We start from the raw sequence: 12,201 nt of genomic DNA, 5'->3' as shown, positions 1-12,201 counted from the left end.
GTTCTTTCTCCTATCTCCCCTTGTCATGTGACATTTCACAAGACCAGATAGAGGAAAAAAGCTGCCCTCATTCCTAGGTGGGAGCCAAACTAAGAGGGAGGTCTGTAAGTACACAAAGGATGGGGGAGAAACTCAGCCTCAGATATCCCCTCTCCCTTTTTAAATGCCCAAAGAGTCTCATACTACCATCAGAGCCCTTTATCTCCCCTCCCCCTTTAGAGCCACACAGAGCTCCCTAGTTACATAGTTAGTCAGGTTGAAAAAAAAACATCAAGTTCAACCTATAGGTAAATACATTCTACAGGGCTCCCATAGTCTCCCAGTCATTCCACTGACACATATGCCATAGCAGTCCTCCTTAGACTGATAACATGGAGCATTTCTTCCTCCCACTGACACTAGTGCATTTTTTCCCTTTAGCAATATTACCTATGCTGGGGCATTTTTCCTGTTAGTGATACCATTCATTTTTTACCCTATAGTGACACCACTGACAGAGAGGCATTTTTTTTTACTTCTAGTGAAACCACAGACTTAGGGCCATTTTTTTCTCATACTGCCAGTGATAATTTCTTCATCACTGTTGGCCCATATTTTACTGAAAGACAGAATGTGCACCCCTATTAAACTCATATGTTACATGTATTTTGGTTGGGCACTCCATTATTAACTCTGCTCCCTGCTTCACCTGCGGGTGATAGTTACAGTTTGATATCTTTACTGTGAGAGCTGGATGGCATATGACCTTGTCCTGGCAGTGCCACTGTGCAGATGTGCCGATATATAACATGCTAATAGAATGCATGGAGGTAAACTAGCTATATAACTACAGCAGAGAAAGCCAGGTCACAAACTTGACTGTGCTGATTCACTGGGCTGCTTAAATCTCAGAATTGGCTAAACAGCAATACAAATCTTTTGGCAGGTAAACAGATCCTGTATACGTGTTTCTATGTATTTAGCTGCGTGCACTCAGTTCACTAAGTTCAGCAAATATACTTCTTTAGGCTGAAGAGACACCTATAAGTCTTCAGACTTTACTGATCTCAAGTAGTTTTGGTTTTTATCAAGTAAAACAAAACTTCCTGGGCAGTTATAGCCAATTTTGTCTCCTGGGAAAAATATTTCCGGAATCCAAAAAAAGGTAGCTGAATAAATTCCTTCCATTACACATTTCAATATAATCGTTTACTAATATAACTATGCATATCATCAGTAAAAAAAAAAAAAAAAATCCCACCAATTTAAATGTTTTTGCCAACATCACTACCTCTGCCTGAAGGGCATTCTACAACTGAAATACTCTTACTTTACTACTTCCTTTACTAATTTTAAAATTGTCTTTCTCCATAAACAACTGATGTTACCCTTAGCTTTATACAATACAATGTTTATTAAATTTGAACTCTGGGATTGCCTAAATACCAGAAGCATGTGTATTCTCACTGGAATCGTGGTGTACTTTGTGGATTTATCCCAGATCTCTGCAGTTATCAAGCTTGAAACTTTGTCTTAGTGCAAGAGCTTCCTGTAGACTAGTCATTGCTGCCCCTTCTCTTTGTGTAAGGTGACTGGCCTTGTGTCTGCCCCTTTCAATCATTTTCTACATTCAGAATGTAATGGGTGGGCCTGCTGGGGCAATTATTTTTTACTATGTAACTATGTAATTTTGGGTTAGCTTACCTCTATGATATTTTATTTTCAAATCTAAACTGCTCCTATGCTCAGACTGTGCATTTTTTAAACATATTTGTAACATGCAGTAAAAGAGCTTTAAAACAAGCGATCATTGACCTGTCTAAATGCCTAGAGTGTTAAGTTATTTATCTTCAAAGATACTCAAAGGTCACAACAAAAACTTTAAAGTTGAGTTTTAGTGAGTTTCTAACACTTTACAAGCACATGGTTTTGTTTACATTACAAGGCTGGCAGCCTAGCATGATTCTGTTTCCATAGAAAGTGAAGGGGAAAGATGCTGTTACTTCAGTTCCTCTGATGTGAATCTTGAAGATGTATTTCTTCACAATACCTACAGCTACAGAGGTGAATGAGGTGCAGTGCCGTCCGTCCGTTTTTCTACTACGGGCGGACGGCAAGAGGTTAAAGGACAATTCAAATTAGTTAACATTCTGACTTTGAACCCTGTCAACATTTCTTCTTTTACAGTGCAGTACCCAGAACTGCATTCAGTTCAATATGTGGTTTTGTGATTTATACACATCACAAGCTCACCTTTCATTCACTCAACTATTTGACCAAAGTTTCAGCTGGTGTGCGCCATTTAAATTGCTCTCTGTCTTCAGTTGCCTGTATTTTTGTCTGTCTCTGTGTTATTCATCTCGATTTTCACTTTCTGCCTACTAAAAACAGCAGGAAGTAAGAGGAAGTCTCTCTCCAAAATAAGAAAGTTGTCATGAGACTTTATCTCTTTTCCTGATCTGGTGACTTTTCAAAATGTTGGATTTTCCCTCACTTTCAGTGCCGGTGACTATGGTCACTGTGACAAATAGAGAGGATGAATATTTATGACCCTTTTTCATTGCTGTCTGTATCACCAATGGAGAGATTCACTCTATTTGGCCTGATGACCGTTGTCATGTAGCAGGAAAATCCATAACTTGGAGTTTTCACTGGAGCACAAAATAATAGGTAAAATGTTCCAATGGAGGCCCTTGTTTTGATGACAACTGTCTAAAAAGGGTTTTCCTCACTTCAGATAGATTTCCTATTGTGCCTGTGAAACGGAAGTGAAATCTCCTCATAGGTACAAAGACAGCAAATACAATCTGACAAGTTTTAACCTTTCCCTACTCCAAAACATGCTGGTTTTAGACATACAGTAGCATGCAAACGTTTTAGGCAGGTGTGAAAAAATGCTGTAATGTAAGAATGCTTTAAAAAATATATTTATTTATTGTTGATTTTTATCAATTTGCAAAGTTAGTGAATAGAAGAAAAATCTAAATCAATATTTGGTGTGACTACCCTTTGGCTTCAAACCAGCATCAATTCTTACACCTGTACAAAGTCAGGTGCCAGCCACCTAATGAAGTCACGCATAGATATAACGTACGTAGGGCTGAGCATTTGACGTCACTCTTAGCTGAGCCGGACAGATGGGAGTCCCATTGCACCCATAAATGTGTCCATTAGATATTTGTTTTATGCCTTTTGTCACCTGTGACATGGTGAGCACCTGCTTTTATTCAATAAATTGTATTTTGTAAACGATACGCACAATGTCCTCCTTATATTTTGTCTCCCTTTGAAATGATGATGCTATATGCGAGCTGAGGAGGTTATCTGGTCTTCATTCATACGGGCTTCCCTCCCCTATTAAAAAGGGAAATGCGCTTTGAGACCTAGTTCTGTGGGTCTATCTCCCCAGGTGAGCACCGTTCCAATTTTTGCATTCAGTGGGTGGAGGTGAAGGTCTGTCAGGATTCTGTGGCAACTGCTTACTTGGAAGTTTGAATCTATTTAGTGGTGGACTATCCCCTGCATTTGTTTGCACGATTATAATTGTTGCACATTGGACTTTGCTTTTATCACTTTGTTCTCATCTTTTCATGTTTTGATATGCTCTTTTGAATATATTTTTTAAAGCATATACCTATATATCTTATTGTTATATCACATATTTCACTGAATTGTATATATTTATTCAGCTCGGCACATGATTGTCACACAAGTAAAAAGGTAAGCAACACATTTAAAATATTTTAAAATGTAGTTATGCTCTGGGAGCATGTAACGGGTGCTTTCCCAATTTGGCTGCAAAAGTGAAAATATACTTGAACTGTACTTGCAGCTAAATTACGGACCACAATCTTGGCTAGAGATACCATCCAAACATTCAGAAAAAATGGGGGATTTATCAGCACAAGCATTAATATTGTGTGAACACCCAATGTGGAAGGTGAATTAAATCATATCCTATGGTAAATATTTTTTCAGACTGTTGCTAATGCATTTACTAAGTTCCCTAGTCAAGAGTTCCCTTTTAAAGCTTGCAAAAATGTGTGTTTTTGTTTATTTGTGTTTTATATACATTACTCTACAACTTATTTACTCTAACATTGGGTGAACACAATTTTGCACAGGAATAAACACAACATAGGGTAATCCAGTATACATTTCATTATACATTTTAGAGATGTGCTTATACAGTATTTATTGACCTTTGCTTCTCAGTGGTAAAGTTTTGTTCCGCGTGTAGCAAAAATGCTAACAAACAATGTAAAATGTTTAATAATTTATCACATGACTATCATAGAATTGTCACTGCATCTTCCATGTCTCCTTTATCTTATTATGTGCCTGACATATTATTTCAGTTTAACATATGTGGGGTCAATTTATGCTGAGTAGTTATTAGAAGCCATGATAACAAAAGCCATTACACTGCAGTTCCGTTTTGACAGTAAAAATTTCTGCAACATTATCACAAATCCTCCTGCATTAGTGCAATGATCCTTACAATAGTTTCATATTAGAATGAAAAGGACCGCTCTAGCATACTTGATAAAAGTTCTTCCTAGCCTGTCTTTATATTTGCATGGGTTTTTTAGCCCACTTAAATCACAGATATGTAATACAGCAAACAAAATGAATAAATAAATACACATGAGCAAATAATCAGGTCCAATCAGTCAGAAGTTAAAAGAGCTATGACAGTGTGACAAGGTAGTGACCCACAGTGATCACTCAGAAATCATCTATTAACTGATCGGATTGTTGTAAACTAAAACTAGATTGTTTTACTGGGTTATTGTTAGTAAATTCCATATCCATATTTTTCGACATTTGTGATGACTTTAAAAGCCAACTGAACTTTGTTTAAATTAGCTAAATATATTTCAGGAGCATCAAAACAAAAGGTGTGCAAAGTCTTAGGGCTCTTTCACACAGGTGGTCCGATCGGGTCCGCTTGTCAGTTTTTCAAGCGGACCTGATCGGATGCCCAATGTAAGGCTATGGGCAGCCATGTGTGAATGGACGAGCATCTGTTTACACCCGGTTACCCCCGACTTCGGCCAGGTCTGGAAATACAAACGGGTCTGAGATCTGTTTCGCTAGACCTGATCCTGCCAGATCAGGGGAAATCTGATGTAAACTGACACATGTTGTTTAGATTTAATTCCCCATAGCACGACATGGGGTGCAGTCATTTCAGGGGCCTTACAGTTTGCTTTATATAGAATGCAGTCACAGCACAGAGTAGAAACGTTTGTCCATTACTAGCATTGCTCTTGGTGTGGAAGCAGTGGTCTCTCTGTAGAGATCTGGCAAATAAGAAGTTACTTAAGTCAGATTTTTGTTGCAGGTTTCCATGAGCAGGAGTATGTTCGCACCTAGTGACCTCAGACTTAAAAAGTGTACAATGAAGGCTGTTTTGATATACAGTTCATAATGCAGGATTCCTACATGAAAAGCAAACCATTAGGGAAGCTACAATTTTGCTTCCAGGTACACCACACCTTAGCTGATGTGCATTTAGCTGCTGGAGCAGTTAACCAGTGGCAAGCACATTTATAAGAGAAAAGCACATTTATGCAATAGAAAACCTCATATTTTATAGTAAAATCAGGCCTAATCTCTAAGTGGGAAAATGCATAGCTTTAACAGTGTGTGTATATATATATATATATATATATACACACAGTATCTATAAAATTGGTATTACAATCATTAATAAATTACACCAAATTTTGATGATGTAAGAATGTTGTGCACAAAGTATGCACCCATATAAATCAGACAAGCAAACACATGACTGCTGGATATAAACTTGAATATGATCACTAGGGTTTAGGCATACGCATGAACAATGAATCAGCATTTAAAAAAACAAAAGGGTATGAAAAAAGGAAAGATGTAGTTAGAAACATAAAATAGTAATTTCAAGGTAAAATTATTATGTTTACATGTTTATTATTTGTTTACTAACTCAAACATAAAATATGTAACCTAATTGATTGTTATCAACAGTCCATTTTTTGTTACAGTTTAATCAATCTGCCGGACTCTTCTCAGAACTGAATGAGCTCTCGGGAGGTCACAAGCAACTTTCAAGATACAGTGTGTTCAGCTCCATGAGAGAACTGTCAAAAAAATACTTTAATTCTATAGAGGGATCTCCTGTCTTAGGGTATGATAGCACACTTTAACTGTGAGCATTATGTGCAGGGGTGCTCAGATACAGTATAAGAAGCCTAAGTACACAATGTTATGTTAGTAACACTAATACCTTCACGATGTTCCTGACTTACCTGTAAGTAGTCTCTTATTGTTGCTTCTGTCCTCAGCCTGCATTCATAATTGACCATTAACTTGTCTTTCTCATCCAAATAGTTGACCTGGAAAGTCTTATATTCCTTAGCTAGTGTGGAATTTTCTTTGAGCGCGGCTTCCAATGCTGCCTGCATTAGAGTTAATACAAAAAAAAAAAAGAATAACCTAAACATATTTAATTTCTGTGAAAGAATAAGTGCACTACCACCAAGAATTATGCATTTGTATATGCCCCTACAGCCCCTCAAAAAGGTTAATACATTAAGGGGAATTTATCATAACTGGAGCAGACAAAATCTGGAGCAGCTGTGCATACTGACCAATCAGCTTCCATCTTTAATTTTCAAAGTAAAACTGAACAAACTAAAGAGAGTAGCTGGTTGGTTATTATGGGCAACTGCTCCAGATTTTGTCTGCTCCAGTATTATTAAATTCCCCCATTGTGCTTTGGTGTGAACAAGTGTATTTTGGCCACTGCTAGAAGGTGCTGTTTAGAGACTGGAGACATGCTATGGATTGGGTTACAAGAGCAGCATTTCTCCTGGAACCAGGATGTAAACACAGCTCTGAGATTCTGTAGGCCATGCTGCGTAACAAAAAAAGCAAAGGTAACCCAGCATATTGACAGATTTTCAGAGGATGCACGTGTATAATTCATAGTGCATTTTCCACACACATACTGTATATATCTGAAAATATTTACAAATAACAATATATGAAAATATAGCATGGCATGAGCAGATAAGCTATAATTAACTTTTTTTAAATAAGTTGAACATATACTAGACAACATTAACCAGCAAAAATATGTTAGGTTGTAGCTATAAAGTTTTTACAGTGTAAAGCACTGAATCTGGAGTACTTATAGGTTAAAGAGACCCTGTCACAAACTTTAAAAATTGCAGATAAAAGCACACCAAACCTGAATATTTTAAATGTTTTGCTTCCATAAATTATTTTTTATTTACTTGCAAAGTGCCTTTGAACTTGCTAGAGAATTTGCCTAGTCAGTTCCCTAGCACAGCTCCATCCCTCCTTGCACATCATAGCCCTCCCCTCTTCTGGAGGTATCTCATTACTCTCTGGGCTGGCCAAGGCCCTGCACCCCTCCCTTCACAGCTCTTATTTTTCTGGCGCCTTCCCATGGCACTGATGGGCATGGCTCCAACCCCTTGACCCCTGGACAGCCCTCCAGTGTAGGAATAAAAGGTTTCCTCATGCTCACACCATTTTTTTCTGTGATCGCACATTCCAGAAGTCAGCCAAAGGCCACTTTCTTGCGCCCAGGTATCCACTTGGGTTTGCACTAGAAATGCATCACTAATTAACAATATTTTTCTAGTGGGCCTCTAGATTTAAGCGCATGCACAGTATTATGGTCTTAGGCACTACCTATGGTGCATGTCATGTTTCTGTTCTCTGGTCCCTCCTATGGTGCCTCGGGTGAGTTACTAGGTTTTTGGATCATCTACTTATTTTTAGTGTGCTGCCTCTCTGCAACCTCTTTGCTTTAGGTGAATGATGGTTGGTTATATTGCACTTATCGGTTTATAATGTATGCCTTGCATCTATTTTATGGTAGCTTTTCATGTTATTTCTCGATTTGTCCTTTTTCTCACCCCTTTGGTGGGCAGATTTGAGGAGAATTTGTTTCTTGCACTCGTTTGTGCTTTTTACATAGCTGTATCCAGTCTGCTTTCTAGCTTTTCTGATTACACTTTCTATGTGTCCAAGATCCTTCCACTGTTAGGTTAGAGTTACTTCTTTCAGACTAGCCATTGTTTGGTTTCTTAAACGAGTGCAGCTCGCACGTTTTCATTTGTTATTTTAGTCCTGCCATTGGGAGAAGCTCTTAGAGGGAAGATAAGGGTTCTACCCCCAGATATTCGCTGCCTCATAGGACTTCAAATCATTTCCATTATCATTCATCCTTCTCTACCAATGGACATTATTCTAATACATCCTCTATCAGTCATCGACATCAGTGATGAGTCCCATGATGTCTCTTGGGGGTTGTTTTGCTAAAAGCAAATAGGCTATTCACTTTGCAAGGGAATTATCACTTTGCAAATGAATGTTCCCTTAGCTTAGTGAAAGAGGTGACTTCCATCATCCAATCATATGCAAGCAAAAATATTCTCCTTGTACTTTACAAAGTGTCTTTTTACCGCATTCATTAAGCTAAGGGAAAATTCCCCTGCAAGGTTAAAATTCCCTGGCAAAGTGAACAGCCTATTTCCCTATTTTATAACATGGGTTATCTTACATTCCATAAAATGGTAAATAGCTTTTTGGCTCTCACCTACAGTAAGTTATAAAAAGGGTAACATGTGATATGTCTGCTGTTATCCCACAAGACAAAAGAGAAAGCAGCAGTCCTTAAAAGACAGACATAAGCACTTTTACAACATTCATTTTCAAAATAATCCCTCTTGTGTAGGGATAAATGATGATCCCTGTTGAATCACATTTTCAGATTCCATTTTGTCAATCAGTTTGATCTTCTGCTTAGTGAAACATATTATGGAATGTATCTCATAGGTAAGACTGTTTAGTAAATATTGTATAAGATAAGGCACACTACCAGAAGTAAATATGATATCTAAAATGACAGGTTAAAAAGGCATTCCACTATACGATCATATTCTAGATGTATATTATATTAAAGAAAAACATACTTACTATTAAATACAGTTAGAGACTTTAAAACATTTAATGTACACTTAAACACATGTGTTGTCACTTATTCATGACAAAGTTGCAAGTCACTCTTCTGAGAAGGGGCTAGCTGTTATATTAAAGTGTTTGGAGAAATTGTCATTCTAGGAGTTTTTCCGTTTATCTAATTTAGACACTTGCTATGTATACGTGAGGAACGATTCCTAAATAATGCTGATTCAGGATTGGTTGTATTTTTTATTTTGTTAAACTGAACAATGATGTAAACGTATTCTTTATCTTGATGTGTGGACCTTTATGAGCTGTATGAACTAGAGTGGGGTTGGAACTGGCCTGACAGTCTAAGGCTTTCCCCACACGCATGTGTCAAATAAACCTTTCATATGATCTGGATCTACTCACAGACCGTTGTTGTTTTGCTTTTAAAATTCCATAATCACTCTGTTAAAGAATGCCTTAGACCTCTTCTGAAATAAGGCCTGCCCAGGCTTTCCCTATAGGGCACTATGAAAGAATTTGAGTGATTACCATCAAAGACCAAAGGGTACCATTGGTGACTTTCAAGAGGCTATATACTAGAGTTTTAGTCCCTCCTTTCAGGAGACTTCTTAGGAATTTAGTCTTGGCATTTCTTCAAAAAGCATCATCTGGGGGAAAAAAATGCCTTTTCCCCCGAGATTTGGCAGGAAGGCATTGGTGATGCAGCCTTCCCAAGGTGCATCTGTGAGGCCAGACTTACTCAACCAGTAGGTGGAAAAGCAGTATCCATTATTAAAAAGCAAACAATTTGGTCTAATGTAAGATAATTTCTTATCGTCATACGGAGCTGCATGCTGATGTGATTTTTATTAAAAGGGGGTAAAGGTCTGCTTAAAGCCTCTGAACAGGTTTTTTTTTTAATCCCATTGCAATTTGTGTCTAGCTTTTGAAGCCCTAATTTTTCTGTTGAACCTATAGAGTCCTTGTGGTATCTTACCTCAAAATGTGCCTTTTTAACAGCTGTTACTTTGGCTATTCTGATGGCAACAGGCAAGCCCTTTTATCTGCATGGAACAGCATCCAGGCACTCAGACAGGTCCTTTATTCTCCTGCTGGAGTCAAGAAAGGGCAAGGCAGCTATGGCAAAAACCATTTCATCTTGGATCATCTGGACCACCTTGGTCTGCTATCAAATTAAAAACATCTCTCCACTTCTACAGTTCTCGTTGCACTCCACCATAGGTGTGGCAACCTACTAGGCATCTGTGGCTCAGATTTCATTAGAATACATTTGCCAGGCAGCTAGCTGGTCTTTCTGTTTCATTACAAGTTGGATGTGGAGGCAAGTTGACTTTCTCGATTTTGACTGTTTCAATAAGTCATTGCTAAATTAAAACATTTTTTATATTTTGGACCCGTTCTGTTCCTGTGGTTATTATTTCTACTTAGTTCCCATAATTGGTTACATGGAAAGGCACCAGGAATATGGAAAATTGTTCTCCTTTTTCTGCTCCATTTTTTATTCATCCCACTTCACCTAGAAATGCTATTATGTGAATATTTAACATATATTTTCCTAAAGGAGTTGTGAATCTTCACACAATAAAGTGTGCAAAATTTCAGTGATTTGCTTTTGACATGACTGGATAATTGAGATGAATATTCCCACAATTTATTGTGTAAAGATTCTCAACCCCTTAAGTAAATCAGTCTCACTATGGCTTATGTTGCAGTAATTTAAACATTTTTCATTTTATACAAATGAGTGTCTGCATATTGCTAATGATATAAGATATTAACCTAACTTATAGCTAGTACACTTGCAATATATAAAGACATAATAAGAATAAAATGTGGTTTCTACAGCGAACAATCTCCTTTTCATTTCTTTTGTTACAGTTAATACTGCACATGATTCATTAGTAAGCTACACCGATCCACTTGGTTACTCAAGTCATTTTACCAATCACAGAGCCCAAATCTCCCCCCTCCTAGGCCCCCAACTTTAAGACTGACAACCAATCACACTGCTGATAGGGGAGATGAGCAAATAGATTGTGCATGACAAGCTAAAAGGTATAGTAAATAATCTTTCATTAATTCTAACATTGCTGTTTTTGGAAAGTATACATTTATCGGCTTTATATCCCATAGAAAAGGCAACGAAAACTATTTGAATTATTTACTTTTCAAAAACAAGTTTATTTTTACATGGAATATATTTTTATACTAATAATTCTGTGACTACTAACAAAGGTACGAAGGATTCTTCCAGAGATTGCTAGGGGTTCCTTGAGTAGTGAGCACATTGAAAATAGCCTCCTTCCTTATGGTGTCTGCATACTTCTAGGGCCAACATCACATGATGGTCAGTGGTATGGGACCAGTGGAGTTTCTCCTCTAAGTAACCACTGACTCAATTAATCTTTTTAGCTATCTGTAAGTGTGACAAATAACCACCAAGTAAGGGGCAATCTTCTCAATGATCCTGACTACTAATTCAAGGAAGCCAAGCTCTTACTGATCACCAATGTAGGGGGGCACTACCATGACCACCAATGTTATGGGGACCTTCTCCCTATGACCACCAATGTAAGGGTAGGGCCTTAGGCTCAGCTTATCTTTTATGGGTATTATTTCCTTTTTTACAAGGTGAACAGGTTGAGAAATGCTGTTCTAAAGTGTTTAGAAGGTGTTTTAGTGACAACTTTGATATCAGTTATGTCCACCAGGTTAAGGGCCATTTCATTCTCATGTGTCTGAGAATTTGCAGATCGAACCTTTTTCACAGTACTGCATGTGCCCAAAAAAGATTCTCCTCAGAATGCCTTTCTCTATGGTTTGGGGTGGACTAGCAGTGTGTCCAAACAATAACAGGCATGCCAATTATCAAACTATAATGAACACTGCAAAATCATTCACCCCTCTTTTAGTGCACCTTACCATAAAAAATTGCTAGTGGAGGGTAATCTGCTTTTTGTTGCTTTGTGCGTATGCAAGTACATAAGTGAAACATCAGTTTTAATGATGATGGTAGGATAAGGCTATTAGATTTAACTAAATGTATGAATACAATAAATTGTAACATTTTACAGGGCAAAGAATACATTTTTAACATATCTAACATATGTATTTAATGTTTGTTGCACTATACCAGGTGTCAGCAACCTGCGGCTCCGGCGCCGCATGTGGCTCTTTCATCCCTCTGCTGCGGCTCCCTGTCCATGGGCGGAACTACGGCGGGGCCTT

At 37.8% G+C, this 12,201-nt stretch overlaps 1 protein-coding gene across 1 annotated transcript in view; it reads right to left on the bottom strand.

The window, feature by feature from the left end:
* Positions 1 to 3,279: 3,279 nt before the first annotated feature.
* Positions 3,280 to 12,201, bottom strand: part of LOC108786077 (coiled-coil domain-containing protein 178-like) — a 128,324-nt gene continuing 119,402 nt past the window's right edge. The window contains exons 14-15 of the mRNA XM_018555296.1: positions 6,273 to 6,422; positions 3,280 to 3,333 (exon numbers count right to left, since the gene is read on the bottom strand). Coding sequence (XP_018410798.1) covers positions 3,280 to 3,333; positions 6,273 to 6,422 — 204 coding nt within the window. The remainder of the gene's footprint in view (positions 3,334 to 6,272; positions 6,423 to 12,201) is intronic.

This window comes from Nanorana parkeri, unplaced genomic scaffold (assembly GCF_000935625.1).
Source record: "Nanorana parkeri isolate BGI_ZX_2015 unplaced genomic scaffold, ASM93562v1 scaffold191, whole genome shotgun sequence".
NCBI classification, from domain to species: Eukaryota; Metazoa; Chordata; class Amphibia; order Anura; family Dicroglossidae; genus Nanorana; species Nanorana parkeri.
The sequence above is the reverse complement of the archived record's forward strand: the minus strand, read 5'-3'. Positions and strand labels throughout refer to the sequence as shown.